The sequence below is a fragment of the Pollachius pollachius genome (assembly GCF_949987615.1).
Source record: "Pollachius pollachius genome assembly, chromosome: 17".
NCBI classification, from domain to species: domain Eukaryota; kingdom Metazoa; phylum Chordata; class Actinopteri; order Gadiformes; family Gadidae; genus Pollachius; species Pollachius pollachius.
This window is the reverse complement of record NC_136950.1, coordinates 7,286,065-7,307,815: the sequence shown is the minus strand read 5'-3', so window position 1 is coordinate 7,307,815 and position 21,751 is coordinate 7,286,065. Positions and strand designations below refer to the sequence as shown.

The following is a 21,751-nucleotide window of genomic DNA, read 5'->3' as shown; positions in this document are numbered from 1 at the left end:
TACACAAGCTATTACATGTCAGTAACAAACCAGCCCTCAAAGACCCTCTAGCTTATGCTACTAGTTTATACCACAGCTAGTTTGCTGTTAAGATTGATCCTAAATGGACAGGAAAATGGATTCAGAGAAAGAGGGATTGTAGCATAGGTCTGCAGGTAGGAATGGACCCTGGGTCACTGCTAGTTTTGTTTCCTGCAAAGCGCACTAACAAGTGACCCCACCGAGCCACCACACTACAGCTAGGTATACACACATCTCATCACGGTGGCACACCACAAGTCAACCACTCAAGGGCGTCTACCAGCCAGCCAGGAGTGGCCATGGTGGTGTTGACACGCTCCACCAACAAGCCTCTCGTTGCCAGGCAACCTGATCCACTTCCTGCCCGCCTAGTTCCCCACCCTGAAGCTGGTTATGATTCCAGTGAGCTAAGACGGCGTGACCCGAACGTCTCTGGAGGGAGCGTTGGTTTTCTACCCCCAGCACTAGGAGGCTTAATGCGTTGCTGCTAAAGTCGTGACGCTAAGTGAGTCATCCGCAGAGCCGGTCCGTATGGCTGGGCCGGACAGGGGTACAGCGCCCCCTATTGTACGCACACCATATGGAGCGAATGTTCTCATCCCATTGTTATTGGTGAACAATGTCAGGTGGTCGACATTAAATCAGACCTTTCTAAACGACTCTTGATAACTTTGACGGCTACTGTTAATATTTTAGTACTGTTTTTACTGTTTATATGCTGTTAATCGCTACTGTTAATATTTTAGTACCGTTCATATTTGGTTAGAGATATAATATTTATATTGGTCTGTATAAAAAAAAAAAAACATAAATCAAACATGTATCAAGAAAAAGGTAATTCTTCTCTGTTACAAATTATGAAGTATGCATGAATCCTAAAGTCTGTACCAAGGTATTGTTTATCGCATATCTAAACAAAACAGCAGATCTAATTATGAAAGACCTATCCTGCAGAAAGGTAAACCGGGTGTTATTTTAGAAATAGATGCAAAAAACGGATAAACCACAATTAGCAAATTAATGCTGACATGGAACAAAAGCGTGAAATTCCTAAACGGACTAATGAAAGCTAGAGCATCTCTAGCACTAGATATTAAAAGATAGAGAAAACTACACTGCCTTTTTCTGTTTCCATAACAGAAATATACCTCAATAGTTGAGGGATATAACCTAGATTACCAGGTGATACTAGCTAGCACCCACAAGGGTCAAAGGGGATATAAAATATTAACTGAGCCCTTCAGACATGTTGCTACAGTACAAAGCACAGGCACCCTTACACACTACAAGGGTGTGTGTGTGTGTGTGTGTGTGTGTGTGTGTGTGTGTGTGTGTGTGCGTGTGTGTGTGTGTGTGCGTGTGTGTTTGTATGTGTGTGTGGGTGTCGTCAGGTCGATCTGCTTTTATACTGAGTTGACGAACCTAAATGAGCTCTGCATTAAAGAGAGAGAGAGAGCTGTGCTTTGTATTCTCAGGTAGAAGCACTAAACACACACTCAGCACACTCAATGAACTACACACACACACACACACAAACAGAAACACACACAAAGACACACACGTATGTACTCATAATGAAAGGAGGCAGCTGTTTTTTTCAGCGGCAGAAGAAATGAGTCACTGGTGGAAATAGCTCAAATCATTTACTTCTCCTTCTCTCCCCCCTCCACCTCCTGTTCCTTCTCCTTATCTCCTCTCTCTCCTCCACCACATCTCTCTCTCCCTCATCAGCTCCCACTCTCTCTCTTCCACACCAGATCTCTCTCCTCCACCCAATCTTTCTCCCCTCCACGCCCCCTGCTCCACCTCCCTCTCACCACCAGCCCATGTCACGCTCCTCTAGCCGATCTCTTCATCTTTCCTCCACCCACCCTCTCTCCTTCCTCCAACCCCTCTCTCTATCTGGTTGGTGAGGTCCCCCCTTCACTGTAAAGCGCCTTGGGTCCCTTGAAAAGCACTATATAAATGTAAGACAATATTATTATTACTATTATCTCTCCTCTGTCCACCCTCTCTCTCCATCTCTGCAACCACCCTCCTCAATGGATGAAATAAAAGAAAAGGAAGGAGAGAAGGAGAGGAGGGGAGGAATGGAATAGAGGAAAGAGGAGAGGATGAAAGGAGGAATGAAGGAGAGGAAGAGAGGAGGAGGGAAGGAGAGTAGGAAGGGAAGGAGAGGAGAGGAGAAGTCTAGGAGGGGTGGGATGGGTGAATGTCGACAGTGTCCCCAGGAGGGGGATGATGGGTAAAAAAACAAACATGTCAGCGTTGTCTCTGAGCGTCCGAGAGTGTGAATGTGTTAAAAGCACTCAACCAATGAAACGCGTCGACGACGACAGCGGGCGTAATGGATTTCAGAGGCACTTTACAGAATTCAACCACATTTTTATGAAGAACACCTTTGCTCGGTTGATAGACCACACAAAATAATAGCTTTATTACTTGAATGTACACACACACACACACACACACACACACACACACACACACACATACACACACACACACGCTCTCTCTCTCTCCCTCTTAAAGACACACACACACACACACACACACACACACACACACACACACTGGCACACACATACACTTGCACGCACACGCACACACACACACACACACACAAACACACACTTTCTCTCCCACTCTCTCTCTCTCAAAGACACACACACAGACATAAAAAGAACACACACACACACTTACAAACACACACACACACACAGGTACAAACACACACACACACACACACACACATACAAACACACACATGTTTGAAGCCACACACACACGCATGCGGGCAGATGACGTACCAAAGTCCACCAGCTTGACTCCCCCCTGGGTGGTGAGCAGGATGTTGTTCCCCTTCACGTCCCGGTGGATGGTCTTGTTGACGTGGAGGTGCAGCAGACCCTGGGGACCAGGGGACAGGAGAAGGGGTTCAGATGGGCCCCTCTCTCACCCCTGTCTAACCACTGCAGGGTGCAGGTCAGATCAGGCTTTACCAAGGGGAGGAAGGTGGTGTTATGGAAGCCCAAGAGGGTGATCTGAACCGCTGGTGCAATGCTGGATTGTAATAATGTAGGCTTTCTCTCTGTACACTTGTTCCATTTGAATGATAAAGATTTACACACACACACACTCACACATGGTCATACACACACACATTCCTACTGTCTCACACACACCGTCATCCAGGCACTCACACACACATTCACACTGTCTCACACACACCGCCATCCAGTCAGTCAGTCACACACACATTCATATGGTCACGTATGCATTCACACGGTTATAACATTCACAGAATCCCACACAACTTCACACACATTAACACAGTCACACACATCATCACACAGTCGCGCACACACATTCAGAATGTCATAGTCACACATATTTGCCCATGCAGTCACACACATATCTCACAAACACAATCATGTTTACATGATGGCTGCGACGTGGGCTCAGCGCCTTGGCTAAAGGCTGTGACCTCTGAACCTGTACGAGACACGGCAACATCTCCTCCCTCAACCAATCAGGGCGGGCCACTCACCATGAGGGCCTCGTGCAGGATGTAGGCGATGATGGACTCTTCTATTCTCTCCCCCCGCTTCAGCATCCCCTTGGACAGGTCCGTCACCGAGCCCCCGTTACACAGCTGCACAAGAGGTGGGGGACACACACACACACACACACACACACACACACACACACACACACACACACACACAAACACATAATCAGAATGGAGACAATTACTTTGACCTATAGAGTAAAAATAAAATGAGAGTGAAAAGAAGTTAAACTCAGCATGAGTCAGCTGATTATGGGATGAGACAAGAGAGAGAGAGAGAGAGAGAGAGAGAGAGAGAGAGAGAGAGAGAGAGAGAGGTCGGAACCACAGGGACGATTGTGGAGATTTCCCGGTGTGTGAGAAGATAGATTGTTTGAGGAGAATTTAAGGCGACTCATTCCCTCCCTTTATCGGCGGGAGGCAGGGACAGGGTTGATTGTGCAAGCCGAGGAAAAAAGGAGGATTTAATCTCTCCACTGATGACTAAGCAGAGGGGAACAGGAACATGGATATAAAATATTCTGAGCCCTTTCTATTTGAAATCATGCACTCCCCCTTCCTGAAAGAATTTTTTTTCATTAGCATTTCTCAAAAGGTGCATTTAGTATCAGGAAGAACATTTTTGTTAAGTTGTTATGCTTATAAAATCTGGATTTCGAAGTACTGAAGCACTTTGAAGCGCAATTTTTATCAATCATACACCAGCTCTATTGAGCTCATACAACATTTTGATTTAATTATTGTTTTCAGAAATGCAAATTCAAAATATTTCAGACATTACTTGTGGTAGATACTGCTATAAATGCCTGTGGGGAGTTTGGTAGAAGAAAAACAGGATCTATAATCAAACATTACGTATAATAATATCATATTTATGCACTGGAGCTGCAATCCTCAGAATTTGAGACAAATGTAATTGATATGATTCACTTACATCCTAGATACAGTGATGAAATTATTGGCAATCATTTTACTTCACAATCTTACTAAGGATTGAGGCTTTGTGTGTTTGATTAGGATATGTTATTAATGGAATACACACTGGTATTTATAGTCAGTCTTTCTATAATTTGTTGAGATGTTATTTTGGCATGTGTGTATGCATGCGTATGCCTGTGTTTGTGTGTGTGTATGTGTCTGTATGTGTGTGTGTGTGTGTCTGTATGCGTGTGTCTGTGTGTGTGTGTGTGTGTGTATGTGTCCGTATGCGTGTGTGTGTGTGTGTGTGTGTGTGTGGCTGTGTGTGTGTCATTGTGTGTGTGTATTTGGATATGAGCGCCACAGTGCCATCAATAGCAATTTACAGAAAATGACTGCATGTTGCCTAGCAACAACAATAACCTATAATTTGGCCTTTTCTTTGTTTGGCAAATAGGTAACTCAAAACTAGCACCCTGTAGGCATATAGCACAAATAAGTATGTTTGGAAAAGGAAGAATCTTATTTTATAAAGTCAACATCACATATATATGATCAATATAATATCATTGTATTATAACATGCATTCTTAATTATTGTAAATGCCAATAACATAGGATAAGACAATACTATATTGATCCGAAATGGGAATTGTGGGATAAACAAAAATAACTTACACATAAACCCCATCCCCCCACATACACTCGAAATACACATTTTTGATCTTTATATCTATTCATGCAACAACACATTTGTTCCTTCATAATCTGAGTCATTTGCCACTCTTGCTAATTGAGATAATTAGCTAGATTAGCGAAGCTACGCTCAGTGTTGTTTGCTGACAGAGCGTGAGGATTGGAACCCCTGCTGCGACGTGTAGGCGCTCGTACAACACATATTAGTTCCTTAATAAATACTTGAGAAAACTACAACATAAAAGACAAGACATGGTTTTTTCCATCAAATATTCAGAATAACAGTATACGATCACTCAGCACAGAATCACTGCAATGCTTGCTAGCGTGAGAAGTCAGTGACCGGTTCCAGTTTGTCTGCTCATTATTATTCCACCCAAAGGGCTGTCGCAGTCGACGCTCTCTTCGATTGGCCCTGTGTAAATTCTATTTACAGAGTTAATTAAGTGAGCCGCAGGAAGCTGTATAAATTGCCTCTTTCACTTACAGCTTATATCACACACTGCGCACCGAATGTAGATGTTAGTGGCCTTTAATGGATAACATATAGGTCACTGGGAATATAGGTTACTACGATGGATGAAATCAGCATTATTTGGTCATAATAACCGCCCATACATACAGAGAGAGATTACAATAAATGCCTTTTGTGAATAGGAAAGTGAAAACAACAGAATAATAACAAAACTTATAATAGACTAGTTTTGACATTGCTGGAAGTTTAGCCTGATATTTCACAGACAATTGTAATGCTGTTCTATCTCTCAGCATCGATATATCAGCCATTCAGATACCCAGAGGGCTTTGCTTCAATGGATTAGGCCTATCTGATTCCTCTGATTCAGATAGACTTCACCGAAGACGTCTCCAGACAGGCAGACAAAGCTATGGTTAAACAGAGCATGTCGGGACAGTTCTCAGACAAGGGCATGATCAGCTGTCATCATTAAATTACACCAGCAAGGCAGACTGACCCATACAGATGAGTGCTGGTTGTCCTCAGATTGGTCGAGCTAAATACTAGTACATTTTGGTTAGCCTGAGCCTCTCATTCATTATTACAGATTATGGGAAGAGGTATTTTCCTTTTGAGCAAATCAGGATTTGAAGACTTGATGATTATTTAAAATGCTGAAACTACAACTATTCATTGCCGTTTTGCTGCAGAGCCAGGATCAACGAGGGCAATTGTGTTCACTTAATATCTGCCAATATCCTTCCAGAACTCTGAATTTGGGAATATCTTAAGCTTGCTCTGCCAGCTGCGAGAACGGCGTCTTCGTCATGTTAAATAGTGTTTGAAGATAAAAGTCGAAGCCAAATTAATTTGCTACCATCTCCGGCTCTTTCTTCGCCCTGCGTTAGATGTTGCCTTTCAAAGTGCCGTCTATCTATTAGCAGCTAGCATAAAGCAAAACATTTGAATGACAATAGCTAGCCCCATAATAAGGGTGTCTTCTTATTCAAAGCATCTGTTTGACTTTTAAAACTAAGTGCAGGAGATGGGTACAAACATTGTTCATATGTTGATGAAAAGAGCTAAGCTAAATTAGCCAACAAAGCTTGCAGAGAAGTCAGCATACTGTCTATCAAGTGTGCTTAGCCTAGCTAGCTAATCAAATCCAAAGTGAATATGTTGAATATGCATTGGAATATTACCTGATACTAAATCAGTGCTGCTTGTTTGTTCGAGTGTATGAAAAGGGGATGATCAAAGACATGAAACAGAATTAACTCAGCATGGAGATTTTTAAACCCCTTTATTTGTATTTACATTTATTCTACAAGTGGGAGAGAGTGAAAAAGATAAAGAGAGTGTGAGTGCGAAAGTGTGTGTGTGTGTGTGTGTGTGTGTGTGTGTGTGTGTGTAAGATGCATATATAGAGAGAGCGAGAGAGATAGGAAAGGAAAGGAAACAAAGATTGAGTGAGAGAGAGGGAACGAGAGTATAAGGACATAGACAGAGAGAGAGAATGAGAGTATAATGATGTAGACAGAGAGGGAGAGAAAGGGAAAGTATAAGGAAAGGAGAGAGAGAGAGAGAGAGAGAGAGAGAGAGAGAGAGAGAGAGAGAGAGAGAGAGAGCATAAGGGAAAGGAGACAGAGAAAAAGAGAGTATAAGGTATGGAGACAGAGAGAGTATAAGGTTTGGAGACAGAGTCAGATAGAATGAGACTATAATGAAAGGAGACAGAGAGAGAGAGAGAGAGAGAGAGAGAGAGAGAGAGAGCATAAGGGAAAGGAGACATAGAGAGGGAGAGAAAGTATAAGGAAAGGAGACAGAGAGAGGGAGAGAGAGTATAAGGAAAGGAGACAAAGACATCAAGAGTTTAAGGTAAGGATACAGAGAGAGAGAGTAAGGTACAGACACAGAGACAGAGAGTGTATAAGGAAAGGAGACGGAGAGAAAGAGAGTGTAACGTAAGGGGAGAGAGAGAGAGAGACTTGACTTTTAAAAATACTTTTATTTCATCACTCTGCCATGTGTTACCTCAAAAAACATACATCATCTTTCCCCTTTTGTTAAGTCAAACCAAAAGGAACTAAAAATAAAAACATTGTCTTAAAACTGGAAAGAGATTCCATCAGTGGAGTCCAATAAGCATATGACCCCACCAATGCACCACCGCTGGTTGAAACACAAAAACTCATCAGTCATTTTATAGTATGTAAAATCAGCCTGGTCCTGACCATCACTTTAAACACCCCCACTAAATCCTCCCCATTGGCCTCCTCCTTCTCATTGGGTTTTATAGATGGCTAGCTTTGCCTTACCGAGAAGGAAATTTGCCAGTGTACATTTTCCTTTTCTCTCCTCACTGTACCGCACTGAAAATACTAACAAATTCTGATTAAACAGAAACCCAAGTTTCCCCAACAATGTCTGCAGAAGAGAAAACAAAGGTAACAATCTGGAGCATTTAGAAAAAAAATGAAAAGCCGTGTCTGGAGCTGGGCAGAAAGTGCAGGTTGGCATGACGTCAGGGTTGAACCTTGAGGCAAAACGATTAGTGGGGATGGCCAAGTGAAGGACGCGCCACTGCAAGTCCCCCACTCTTTTGGAGATGGGAGGCTTGTACTGCAACCACCATGTGGGAGAGAGGTTTGGTGGAACCTGTCCATGATCCCGCCGCTTGGTGTCTGGACGACTGGCCAGCTGCTTAAAAAACAGGGATTTGCTGCATATGGGATAGAGTGACTTTCGGTCAACTGAGGCAAAAACTAAATCAGTAAGACCATTAAAGGTCAGCAGGTGTCCCTGTCCTCTAGATACACACTTCAGGGAAAACCACATCTTCTTGTATTCCAGCTAGCACACTGCTTGCTGCAGCACTGAGACTGGTCGGGAGAGGGACTCTGAGCATGCCCAACAGGTCAGCCACCAGGCGCAGAGACCTCAGTCCAGTCTGGGCACGGACCTCCAGTGCCAACTTCCAACTTCCGTTCTCACGGTCTTGCAGGTGCAAGACCGTTGCAACTTGGTCATGCCTGCTCCCATGAAAGCCGAGATCAAGCTATCCCCGACACTCTCCTGGTTAGGCATGAGACAATTAAAAAAAAGGGGCTCTTCTGTAACATAATGTTCATCTGGTTTTCTTGACACAGTTAGTATATTCCATGCTTCCAGGACAGATTTATAGAAAAAAGGGAGATGAAACCCTTGTATCCATCGATTGTTCGTCATAAGAAACAAATGTCTGTCCAGTAGGGGTGCAACGGATCACAAAACTCACGGTTCGGAACGTGTCACGGTTTTTGAGTCACGGGTCGGATCATTTTCGGATCAACAACAACAAAAAAGATAACAAGACAAATGTGACTTTAAATAATTCTTCAAATGTGTAAAAACTAAATAAAGTGAAAAATTAGGCAATAATCCTGCTTCCTTTAAGCATTGTCAATATTTAAAAGAATTGCAACCTAAGGCATTATTCCTTCTTCTTTTTAACGTCGATAGTAAATAATCCTGAATTAAATTCAGGATGTCTGCATTGCCTGGGGAGAGTTTAGAGTCTACACTCTCCCCAGGCAATGCAGACATCCTCATCTTTTTTTTCATCAAGTATGGTAGCGAAATACAGTTTCTGTCGTATTTTATTTGGCATTTTGTAAATCCATTGATTTCTGTTGGAAGACTCATTGCCCATTGCAAGGGGGGTTGGTTGTAGTCGTTTCGCTCGGTTCTAGCCCTACTGTTGATACGGAGAACCAAGCGAAAAGACTACAAACAAACAAACATTTCCGCTTCCGGTTTCGGTTTCAATGGGATTTACGGAACGCCAAATAAAACATGACAGAAACTGTATTTCGCTACGCTACTTGATGATGTTGTAAATACCGGAATTTTCCTTTAAACATGCGATGATCACGTGAACGCACAACTTTTTTTTTTTATCAGCCGATCCGCGGATCACTTGCGTCCCGAACCGTGGGGGTTGATCCGTACGGATCACGGGTAACCCGTGAACCGTTGCACCACTACTGTCCAGGGAAAAAGCCCCAATGCCATGCATCACTGACCGCGCAAAGGAAACCCAAAGCACACTGTCGGGCACATAGAGGAGACATTGGGCCGTCTGTAGTCTCATAGAAGCAACCTTATTTGCTAGGTGAATCAGTCCCTGCCCTACTTCAGCCACAGGCAGGCACAAAACCCCCGGGGCCAGCCAATGATACCCATCCCAAAAGAAGTTTACAAAAGTCTCCTGGAGCCTACAGAGGAGGGAGACGGGGGGTCAAGTATGACCGCTTTGTGCCACAACATCGACGCCGCCAGGTTATTGACCACCAGCACCCGCCCTCTATACGAGAGCTGTGGTAATATCCACCTCCACCGTAGCAACCGACTGGCTATTTTCTCTTCCATTCCCTCCAAGTGTTATCCATATATGCAACAGTTCCTAGATATACACCCCAAAAACTTAAAACCATCCAAATTCCAGACACAACGTTGTGGCAATACCGGTGGTGTCGAAGTCCTGCCAGTCTCCAATTAAAAAGGAGGAACATTTCTCCCAGTTAATCCTAGCAGATGCAGCTCTTTCGTAGGTTTATAAAACCTGAGAGAGCACCTTCACATCCTCCTGCGACTGCATAATCACAGTTGCATCATCCGCATAGGCTCTAAGTGACACGGTAGGGGCCTGTGGAATCCCTGGTGCAGCGATGGTGCCCAGGCGTGCCCTCAGCGTTACAAGGAGAGGTTCAATGGAGATAGCAAAAGAAGCCCAGAGAGGCCACACCCCTGCCGTATTCCTCTGGAAACAGAGAAAGGTCTGGTGAGTGAGCTGTTTAATAAAGGAACGATAATTAAGGATGCTAAAAATGTCTTTATATAGCAGCTTGATGAGGCCTATGAAAACTGGACCAAACCCAAAAGCCTCTAAAGTCCTAAACAGAAAGCCATGATCGACCCGATCAAACGCCTCCTCCTGGTCTAAGGAGAGAAGGCCCAGGTTCAGCTTATGATAGGGAGTGGGACAGAGAGAGAGAGAGAGAGAGAGAGAGAGAGAGAGAGCGAGAGAGCGAGAGAGAGAGCGAGAGAAAGAGAGAGACTATACGGAAAGAAGACAGAGAGAGAGAGAGAGAATAAGGTAAGGAGACAGAGAGACTGTAAGGTAAGGAAACAGAGAGTGAGAGAGAATAAGATAAGGAGACAGAGAGAGGAGAGAGAGACTGTAAGGTACAGAGACAGAGAGGAGAGAGAGACTGTAAGGTGAGGAGACAGAGAGAGAGAGTATAAGGTAAGCAGACAGAGAGAGTTGTGGGTGTTGGTGGTTTCTCTCCTCCTTGCGGGTGACCTTACGTCTGACGAGCCCTAATGGCTACAGGTATCGTGTTCCTGCTGCCAGTCACTGTGTCCAGCCCAACAAAATATCCCGGGTTAGAGCTCATTTGCAATTGATGTCCAGGAGAGGAGTGGCGAGGACACACTGCCATGGAACACAAAGACAGCCCACAAAACCATAATAATGACGTTGGAACACCAGACACCAGAGTAAGACTGATAGCGCTATTCTTTATTAATATCTGGTTATATTGGTCAAAGGTGCCGTTGTTAAGTGGTCCTAGGTGTTCTGTTCACTGGCTAAACTTAAAGTTACAGGTTTTGATAAGGTGGACGGGTAAGAACCATGTGTCTGTGTTTGTTGTAACGAGCTCGGCTGTTAACGGTATGAAGACAAACAACAACGATGTGGCTCGCACATTTTGCATGCCTGACATTTTTTGTTTTCTTTGCTCCTTGTAATCAACATGACTCTATACAAAACGAGGAACTGTGCCGACGAATTACCAGAGCCTCTTCAGAGGAGAAATCCAACCGTAGCCAGTTCCATCACCTTCAATTATGGATCAAACCCACCAACATTTCTCGCTATCATCTCTCATTTATATAGCATTATTTATTTATTTCCCCCCCAAAATAAATACATTGTTATTGGAACATTCTCATATTTTTCTCCCTTCACCGCTTCTCTAATCATCTGTTTTATTCTTCTTTCCTTCTTTCTGTGAACTACATTATGAGTTGTTTTTATCAAGGCTGTGATGAGGAGTTGGAGATGAAAGCTAGCTAGCTAGCGAGCTCTTAACGAAGTAGCCAACCGACAGCTGGATCCAGAATCATGATTGGACCAATGAAGAAGCCACAAAATGGAAGACGCGGTCTGGCTGTCCTCTGTGCGTAATGAGCGGCCGGCCCTCTGTACCAGGGACAGATAGGAACCCCTCATCACAGCGGAAAAAGATTGAAAATTACAGTTCATAAAAGGCCGGCCCGGTAACTATGGTGACCTCCTTGCTGCCAAAACTAGAGTGCACTCAACACACACAGACACATGTACACAGACAGACACACACACACACACAAACGCGCACACACACACACACACACACACACACACAAATGTAACCACACAAACGTATTAATATGCGACTGCTACGTACACACAGATACACACACACACACACACACATACACACACACATACACGAATGTAATCACACACACTTATTAATATGCGCATTCTACGTACACACACACACACACACACACACACACACACACACACACACACACGTAAACACACCCTTATAGACACCCACATGCTACCCTATTCACAGATACACAAAAACACACATTGCTGCACCTATGGCTTCTGCATGCAAAGGATGTTTTTGCATACAGTAAAACTCACCTATTGTGGATAACCCCACCAAAAGGGCGTATTTCCTTCTGTGAATCTGGGGATCTATTTTGGAAATAATCTAGCTAGATACCGTGAGAACATGTTAGACAGGAGATTACTTTTATTTATTAATCAGGAATGTGGTTCCAATGATACCTGCACACTACCTCAGACTGCCCAGCAGATCGGTGGTTTACAAACCTCCGTTATTTTCTACTGAAGACCCCTAATACATGAAGATTCATCATTAGTAGGCATCCTTTAACAAGATGCCTACCTGCTCCTCAATGAATGAAATGTACCTGAAATCACTGTAAGACACTTTGGTTAAAAGGGTAAGTGACGAAATGGTAAAACAAGTAGGGTCATTATATCTCCTAACTGTCAGTGAACTGGATAGTCATGACAGCGAAGAGAAAGAGAAGCAGGAGAGAGCGGTGGGAAGACAATCCACCGGGCTGGCAAAGCCGTTGTGCTTCGTTTCTCACAGCGCTGTGTTGAGCTTGGATTACCAGGGAGAAATATCGGCCTCAGCACCTTGAAGTGCTATCAGTTAGCAATGGAAACGGTTGATTCGCAACCAAGTTTAAACAAAGAGACAGACGGTCAGAGGTTTGGTAATGTAACGCGCTCACCTCAAACAACTTGCTCTGGGTTGAACAGGATGGCTGGGTTTCCTTGGCATGCATAATGAATGGCTAGCTAAAAACACAGGCAGCTTGGATATTTAAAGATGGTGAAAAAACGTAATTGGAAGCAACCAAAGCGCTTGCCCGTGTGTATATACACAAACAGCTTATGAATGTGAACTTTATCTCTGTACTAATGGACAGACAAAATCATTTTCCTCTGGCTTAATAAAGTATTCAAAATAACTAACTCACCCTGAATAAGAAAGGAACTCACAGCGCTAGAAGCAGCATTAAAGGGCAGTTATGACGGTGTGGTGCATTCTGGGACCAAAGCCGGTCCACTTGAAAACAAGGCTTCCCCAAATACATCACACAGACAGCAGGGACGCACACAGTATCATGTGTCCCAGTCTTACGGGGTCCAGTGAGTGTGTGTAATGGAGGTCAGAGGACAACACAGTTTGTAAGGACCAATGGGGGGCCTGGCAAATACTCAGCTGACCCCCATTACTCGTCTGTCAGTAGTTTGACATTTCAAAAAGGGGCTTGGGGCTCCGGGGGAGTTAGGGGAGAAGGGCGGTGGGGGAGAGCTGGGTGGGAGGGAAGGCCAACAACATGAGCAAACGCTTCAAGGTCCCCTTGAACTTCTGAAGCCCTGAATTATTACGTCACATTTGTCCTCCGTCTCTGCAACGTTGGATGAGTCGGTTTTTGCTTTTGTTGCTTTGAATACCAGATGTGGCGTCCATAAATTAATAAAACACACTCGATTTATGTAACATTTGCCTTAGGTTGAGATTCATGCTTAGATTCACACATAAATTTGAGGTTCAAAGATTGTACTCTGTAAAAAGCAAACGAGAAAAGACAGGGAAAAGATTAGCTAAACTCAACAGAAGTAGCAGAGTTCCTGTAAAAGCAAACATCTTTATGTTGACTAGGGCTCTTTCTCGTATGGTGACCCTCATCACACAACCAATTTGAGATCACAGGTCTCAAATCTGGCCCTCTCTCTTTCTCTCCAACTCCCCTTGCTTCACCTGCTTCATCTTAACTTAATCAACTGAAAAACAAAACTGAAATCTCCCCACTGCTTGTGTCTCTAGAGGATGATCGAAAGCACACCAGTACCGCTCAGTTCCCAAGCAGACAAGTTGGGGTGAGGCAGCATGTCACCCTAAGTGATCTATAACTAACAAAGTAATTAGCCTAGAATGTCTAGAGTCAGTGGCTTAGTCAGTTACATAATACTTGATGTGGCTGCAGGTGGCTACCTTTATACCTGGCTTGGCATACAGAGGAAGGCTGTGTTTACGTCTACAGACACGGCCTCTGCCAGACCCACGGCAATCGCAGCTGGAGAACCCCTCTTATGCCTCTTGTTTCCCACAGGGGTCTGATCGCATTGGCTGTTTCTCTGCCCATTAGTAAAGATTGGTTAGGGGATGAGGTCCACATTTTGAAGCTGCATGAGACTGACAGAGATTGCTTGTTGTACATGCTGATTGGTGGATGCTTTAATTAAAAGTTTCCTGCAATACTGGGAGTGCAAACATACTTAGCATGGGTTGCAGGAGGGAGAACTAAACCCCAAACCCTGGCAGTGGTAATGCCTTGCTCTACCAGTGGAGCCAGACTGTGAATCAATCTTCTTACCCTGGCAGTGTTAATGCCTTTCTCTACCAGTTGAGGTAGACAGGGAATCAAACGACTAACCCTAGCAGTATTTAAACCATGCTCTAGCAGAGGAGCTAGACCTATGCTAGAAGAGCTAAAGGAGCTAGACCTTAGTATAATTGTAAGCCTAGAACCCTAGACATGCTTTACATATGCTATGCAACTTTGTACCTTCCTCTACAACAGAGACGTTCTGATTGTTGAATGACCAGGTCAGAGAGCGCTGGGCTCAAGGTTTCAACCAAAAATAAGGTAAAACATGGTAAACCCTGTTGGGGCGTCCTGCAAGCGCTCCAGCTGCCCCTAGTCGGGTGATGAATGGCCATGGTCATGATGACTAACAGTTGAGACACATGAACACACAGCATCAATAATGTTGCATTCAATTTTTTTAAATACTTCCTTTTTGGGGCTTTTGCTTTAAAAAAGTAATTCAAACTGAAAGTACTTTCTTTAATCTAGTTGAACTCTTGCATTAAAGATTATTTGCTTTCAAGTCAGCCACCAGGGGATTCAGGGCCACCTAATGTTCCTCAAATCCAAATCCTTCTGATCAGAATGAAAGGATAGTAACAGTATGTGAGGTGAAAGCAAGGTGAAAGCTAACTTCAGCAATAAAGCAAAATAACATAAAAACCACAAAAACACAAAATAAAGCTTGAATGAAGGTAGCTGGAGGCAGAAAAGCTTTTTCTCATCAAAGAACAGATAAGTGAAGTTCATAATTACAAAAAGCATGAAAGGCAGCCATACCCCTGGGTTCCTCCGAGAGTAAACGTAGCAGTATGAACATAGCATCGTTCAGCAGCCACAGCTTACCTCTAGGACCAGCCACAGCTGGTCTCCACACTTGGCGTCCTTCTTGTAGAACATGCCGTAGAACTTGACCACGTTGGCGTGGTCTGAGAGCGCCTTGAGAATGTTGTACTCCGCCTCGATCTCCTCATCGATGTCCTGCAACACATACATATTGATGAGTGAATATCAGCATTAGTCCACTCAGATGAATACATCAATATTATCCTTGTAGGGTGATATACCATTTCACATCATGCAAGTTTACTCAATGACTTTGAGATTATTTAAGATAAAAGTACAAGGTGCATCGGCACATATCCACAAATACTTTTAGACAATATTATCTCATCATTTTGGTTTGAACTATTTGGGACCATGGGCCATTGTGTATGTGTTTGGGGTGTAGTAAGGTAATGAGTACTGTCATAAGATCTACACGCCGACATATATGCATGCACACACACACAGAACCCCCCCCCCCACACACACACACACACACACACACACACACACACACAGACACACAGACACACACACACACACACACACACACACACACACACACACAGACACACACGCACATCCCCAGCTCATGAGTCATGTTTCATTAACAGGTAACATCCAAGAACCTACATGTACCAAACTAGCAGAGCTCAATGCAGAGTCCTGTTACATTGACAGTTAACATAACATACTTTTATGTACCACACCAGCAGAGCTCCATGCATGGGTCATGTTACATTTACAGGTAACATCCAAGAACATACTTTCAATGTCTCACACAAGCACAGCTCGATGCAGAGTCCTGTTACACTTCCGTGTTTACTACTTAATCATTTAGCAGAGGCTTTTATCCAAAGACACGTCCTGTGCATTCAGCTACATGTCATCTGGGAGCAGGACGGGGTTAGTTTGAGGCATTTGCTCAAGGCTTCAGGTTACAAGGCTACAGGTAGACAGTGGACACTGGGGATTGAACACAATTCCTTTTGGCTAGGATTAAAATAATAGAAAAAATAATAGGTTAAATAGAAAAGGATTTGACATATATTCCCCACCTCTAAACATTTCTTGGCACAAGGAGGGATTTCAGAGGATAAACCGCTCCCACCAAAACCACACGGTTCTGCTCAAACTCCCCATGATCCATTTAATCGTAATACCCTAAATTAAAGGACTTGGCCCAGTTCCTACCCCAGCTGTTGGTGTTGACATGATTATTACTGTTATTTGTGCTCCCCCAATGAGGTTATGTTTTCAACCCCGACGTGTGTCTGTCTTTGTGTAGGATATCTCTAAAGGTTGAGCATGGATCTACACCAAATGTGGTGGCTAGGTTGGTTAGGGGCCAAGTAAGACATGGTTCATTTTTCGTGCCAATCCGCCAAAAGGGGCAGTGATAGGTATCAAAAAGGTACATGAAATCCCATTGATTTGCGTAACAACACCACAAATTTATCCTGAAAGGTTTGCCAAGGGTTGATGATGATTGTTTGGTGAACATTCCCAGCCCCACCCATTTCTTGAGAATCCTTAAAAAGGGGGCCTTGTGGGGTGTCATCGGATTCATTGCAGATCAGCCGATAGACTGATCTGCTGATCTAGACTGGTTAGCCTCCAAGCCAGGCTCCCCTGTCAAGCAGCTTCTTTGGCTGTGCTCTACTGAGCCCATTTTGAAGTTATTATTATGATTATGTATTCAAACAGATATTATGCATTATGATTATCAGTACTAGTATTATTAGTAGGATTGGTAGAATAAGTAATAGTATAACTATTATTTGTACCTATATCAATATTGATAGTTATGTTGGTGCTAATATTGGCGTTAGTATTAATAGTAGTATTTATGTTAATGTTCTAAGGGGTACTCTTAGTACTGTATGGTAAAGCTATAATAATCAGGTCGTACAATGAAACACACAGCGGACCAGACTCTGAAGGTAGTTAGAGAGAGAGCTCACGTGGATGGGATCCAGTATCTTCACGGCTGCTTTGCTGCCATCCTGTTTGTTGAGCACTTTGTAAACCTTGCCGTAGGTCCCCTTCCCAATGGTCTCCACGATGTCCCAGGTGTCCGTGGGATCGGGGAAGTGATCAAACACGATTGATTTTCCTGTTTGTGGAAACATCTTGAGGAGGGATCTCCTGAAAACGAAAAGAAAAGAACATTGAGGTCACCAAATATTTTACTCACTTTACAAATCGAAAATAGTGAGATAAATCCTATTCTTAATCGATATGATTATTAGTTTACGAAAACCATACAATTAATTATCTGACTGAAATAGCTAAGAGTTTGGACAATCATGCCGCAGGCCTGAGATTGAAGACCACTGTGTTGTTGATGGAGAGAAAAGGCCAATTAAAACAGGACTGTGCTTTCCAGCCTTATAACCTTGGATAACCCTGCTTAGCTTAGGGAATGGTGGTGATTAGGGGCTGATTAAATAGTGGTTTCAACTATGTGAAATATGTGTGTTCCTTTTATGACCACTTAGACATTGTTGTGTAGGTTGTTTATTGTGAAAGAAAATCTCACCTTTTACCAACATGAACAGACAAAGAACAAAACAAAGTTTAAATGGGCTGTGAACTCAAAATTGTTTGGTATCAAACATGGTTCTAGGTTTTATATGATCTTCAACACAGTAGTAGGCCTATATGTCTCACTCAAACTTCTTCACTGTTACTGAAATAAGCCCATAATTTAGAGAAAACCGGAGTAAAATACTATGTTTATGCCGTCTCTGCCAACCAATTGGTGAATGATCCACTCTGAAATCAGGTAACATTCTTTATAGTAAACTGTGCCTTTTATTAAACTCTTTGACGTCATGACTAGGGAACACCAGTGGGGGTGTTAGGATTTGTGAAGCTCCGTCAGAGCAGCAGTTGTTGATGGCTGCTTCCGAGAAAGGATTCTGCTTCTCCGATACTTACTGTTACGCCACGCTCATACACAATGACGGTATGTTACTAAAAAGTTCAAGTTGCTGTGGGTCATAACCATGGGGACAAAACACGCCCCCCCTTGAGATCTCAGCCAAAAACGTTAAAAAAAATTATCTTGATTCTTCAAATTCAATCTCAAAAAAGGGGTTCACTTAGACTTTAAAGTCAACTATTTATTATTAAATATAGAAGATGTACCTATATCACTCCATTTATGACTTTATAGAATGTCATCAGTTATAGCTCATAAATATTAGCTGGATATTAGCTCCATGCTAGTAATATGCTAGCTACATGTTAGCTGGTGTGTATGTGACATGGAGGACACCGTGGGCTAACTCTGTAGTCTGAGACTGATAATCACTTTCTATTATATTTGGGTCAGGATCAGATTTAGCCAGTCTACAATGAAATCTTTAATCCTTTTGTGGCTTTGATTAGGTTTTGAAAGGGTGCCTGTGTTTATGAGCATTTTCAAGAGGGATGAAAATGGATAGGACTTTTAGAGGGAATATGTATTAGGGTAGTGACATTTGATAATTATTGATTGATTAGTTGTGGTTATAGGTGCCATTATCAGCTGTCCATAGCTGTCTGTGGTGCCAGTGTCATCTCATTGTGTCCATGCAGTCTGGGAACCTTGTTTATAACAGACATAACTCTGTTTTATTGTCTGTCTGCTAATTCTGTTGGCATCAATTAAGCAGTCTGAGACAGTCTGACATTGTCACAATAGTGAATACATAAAATGATGATAATTAAACAATTTAGTCATTAAATCTCTCTGGATTCAATAAAAGGCAATTGCTGCATTTAAAAGTTAAATCATTTGTAGAAGGTCATATTTGACTTCTGCACTCTTATTGACTCCATTGGGCCTCAGGCCAGCTACTGTCTGACTGTTGGCCTTTTTTGACCCCCACCAAGAACATGGTGGGGGTCAAAAAAGGCCAACAGTGGATTTTCAAACACTACTGTTCCTCCCAGCTTGAGTATGTGAAATCATGTTTGCATTGGGCTTGACCTACAGTGCAATATAATATAATCACATACTTAAAATAACCTAAGATAAATGCTGTGTCGGTACAAATCTAAAGGACTTTTACCCATGGTTGACCCATGTGAAAATTGTTCAACTTGTATTTCGTAGCCTACAGAACCAATAGCATAAGCAGTATAAGATGAAGACACCATCTAGCACATAGCTTTTCAAACACACCTTGTATAGATCCTAGAGAGGAAGGTTACACCTTGTATCCTCTAACCTGTTACTCTGTCCAAAGATTCAAACCACAAAATGACCTCAAATAAATTACAGTAAAAGGACTAGAAGAACACCAGTAACTTACATTGTCTGCCTAACCTGTCCTGCATCCTGTTTGTTGAGGTTTTGACAAGCATTAATCCATTTGTGTGTATACTGGGATACTAGAATGTAAGTAGTGAGAGGCTAGCAAGGCTGCGCATGTGAAAGGCTAAAGTAGGAGGAGCCAATGTGAGCTAATCTCACTAGCTATTCTGCCAGCCAACGAGCTAACGATCTGTAAATGGTAGGAGACACTGCCGCGGGATTAGCAGGAATTAGCCCCTGGTGCAGCGAGAGCCCTTCCACATATAGGTTCCCCATTCATACACAGAGTAAAGCTGGTTTGCAGAGTGTTTGCAAGCCTGTAGCCAGGGCCATAGCAAAGGCCTTCAGAGCTTTCCCACATTGTGGGGGGGGGGGGGGGGTCCTGTATCTGGTAACCATCATCAGTGTTGATGGATGGGTTTAAGCTGTCGCTCAAATAGCAAATGACACACCGTTTCCATAAACGCTATCCACAGACTTTATCGTTGTTTAATCGTATGTATCCATTGCCGTAACTTTACAACTACTATTAATTCTGTCTTGACATGTTAGGGCATCTTGAGAGCTGTTGTCTGCAGGAGCATGTGAATAACTCATATCACAGCTGAGATGAGAACAGAACTGTGATTCCACACAGCCACGACCCGATCTTATCCCTAATTGCATGTTCCAAGCCATTAGTGTACTATACAAGGGAGTAAGTCATGTAGGTAATTGCACTTGTTGGCCCAATGTACGACGGTGGCTACCTAACCAGCAGACGTGTTCAATAATACACCAGCGGGACTATGGCTGACAACAACCGGCGACACGGGAGAGTGCAGGGTGAAACCTTAGGCCTCACACTGGACCACACACACTGACAAACACGTGGTCACACACATAAACAGACAGACCTCACGTCCACACACACACAGACTTGCAGATACAGAGACACACAAGCCCACACTCTCTGGAAGCAGGGAGGGAGGAGAGAGAGAGAGAGAGAGAGAGAGAGAGAGAGAGAGAGAGAGAGAGAGAGAGAGAGAGAGAGAGAGAGAGAGAGAGAGAGAGAGAGAGAGAGAGAGAGAGAGAGAGAGAGAGAGAGAGAGAGAGAGGTGAAGTCTAATTGGGATAAGCCCTAGTCCAGTGACAAGCTGACACTACTGGTTAGCTTTCAGGGATACACAGATACTACATTCTGTCTGTATATCATGCTATTAATGCCCTGCATTAAGAGCATTACGAGTGTGTGTGTGTGTGTGTGTGTGTGTGTGTGTGTGTGTGTGTGTGTGTGTGTGTGTGGCTGTTTATATCGTTAACAATGTATATGGTTACATATATGTATGGTTTGAGTGTCTGCTGTATGAGTCTGAGGTGAGTTTGGAAAGGACAGTGGTTTTGTCCACTTAAACTGAAACATTAGATGCGGACAGGATGTCTTAATCCCACAAGCCCTCACTTGGCTTTACCTTTCAGTTCAAACACATCCCAGCTCATATGACAACCTATCGCAGCTCAGTCTGAGTAAGCATGTTTTTTCTATATTTTATAAGGACTGATCACTGATAACACTACAAAAGATATCTTCACATACACCAGTGTGAGAGTGGTCGTTCTGGTCTAAAGTTACCAACAGTATTCATTTACATAATTGAAACCGATTTTTCTTGTGACATTGTGACATTATGAAATTATGTCATAGTTTGTGCATACATCCCTAATTTCCCACTGGGATAATTCAAGTTGTATAAAGTGTTTTCACAAAGGAGTAAACCCTTAGATCTTTACTGCAATGATTATCCACTAATATATGACTGATCATACCACAATCAATACCTACTTGTGACTGAACTAAAGTAACTTTATAATATAGAGAACCGGTAACTTTAACTAAATAAGACAATCGTTAACACAAGGGACAACTACTATAGCTTAGCCTCAAAAACACATCCTGACTTTCA

General features: G+C 43.1%; 1 protein-coding gene across 1 annotated transcript in view; it reads right to left on the bottom strand.

Moving 5' to 3' along the window:
* The window catches only part of myo3a (myosin IIIA), a 49,381-nt gene extending 31,732 nt beyond the window's left edge, over window positions 1–17,649 (bottom strand). Inside the window, exons 1-4 of the mRNA XM_079754369.1 lie at window positions 17,467–17,649; window positions 15,524–15,658; window positions 3,572–3,676; window positions 2,832–2,931 (exon numbers count right to left, since the gene is read on the bottom strand). Of these exons, the coding sequence (XP_079610495.1) occupies window positions 2,832–2,931; window positions 3,572–3,676; window positions 15,524–15,658; window positions 17,467–17,634 (508 nt within the window). The 5' untranslated portion in view covers window positions 17,635–17,649. The remainder of the gene's footprint in view (window positions 1–2,831; window positions 2,932–3,571; window positions 3,677–15,523; window positions 15,659–17,466) is intronic.
* Between the last annotated feature and the right edge of the window lie 4,102 nt (window positions 17,650–21,751).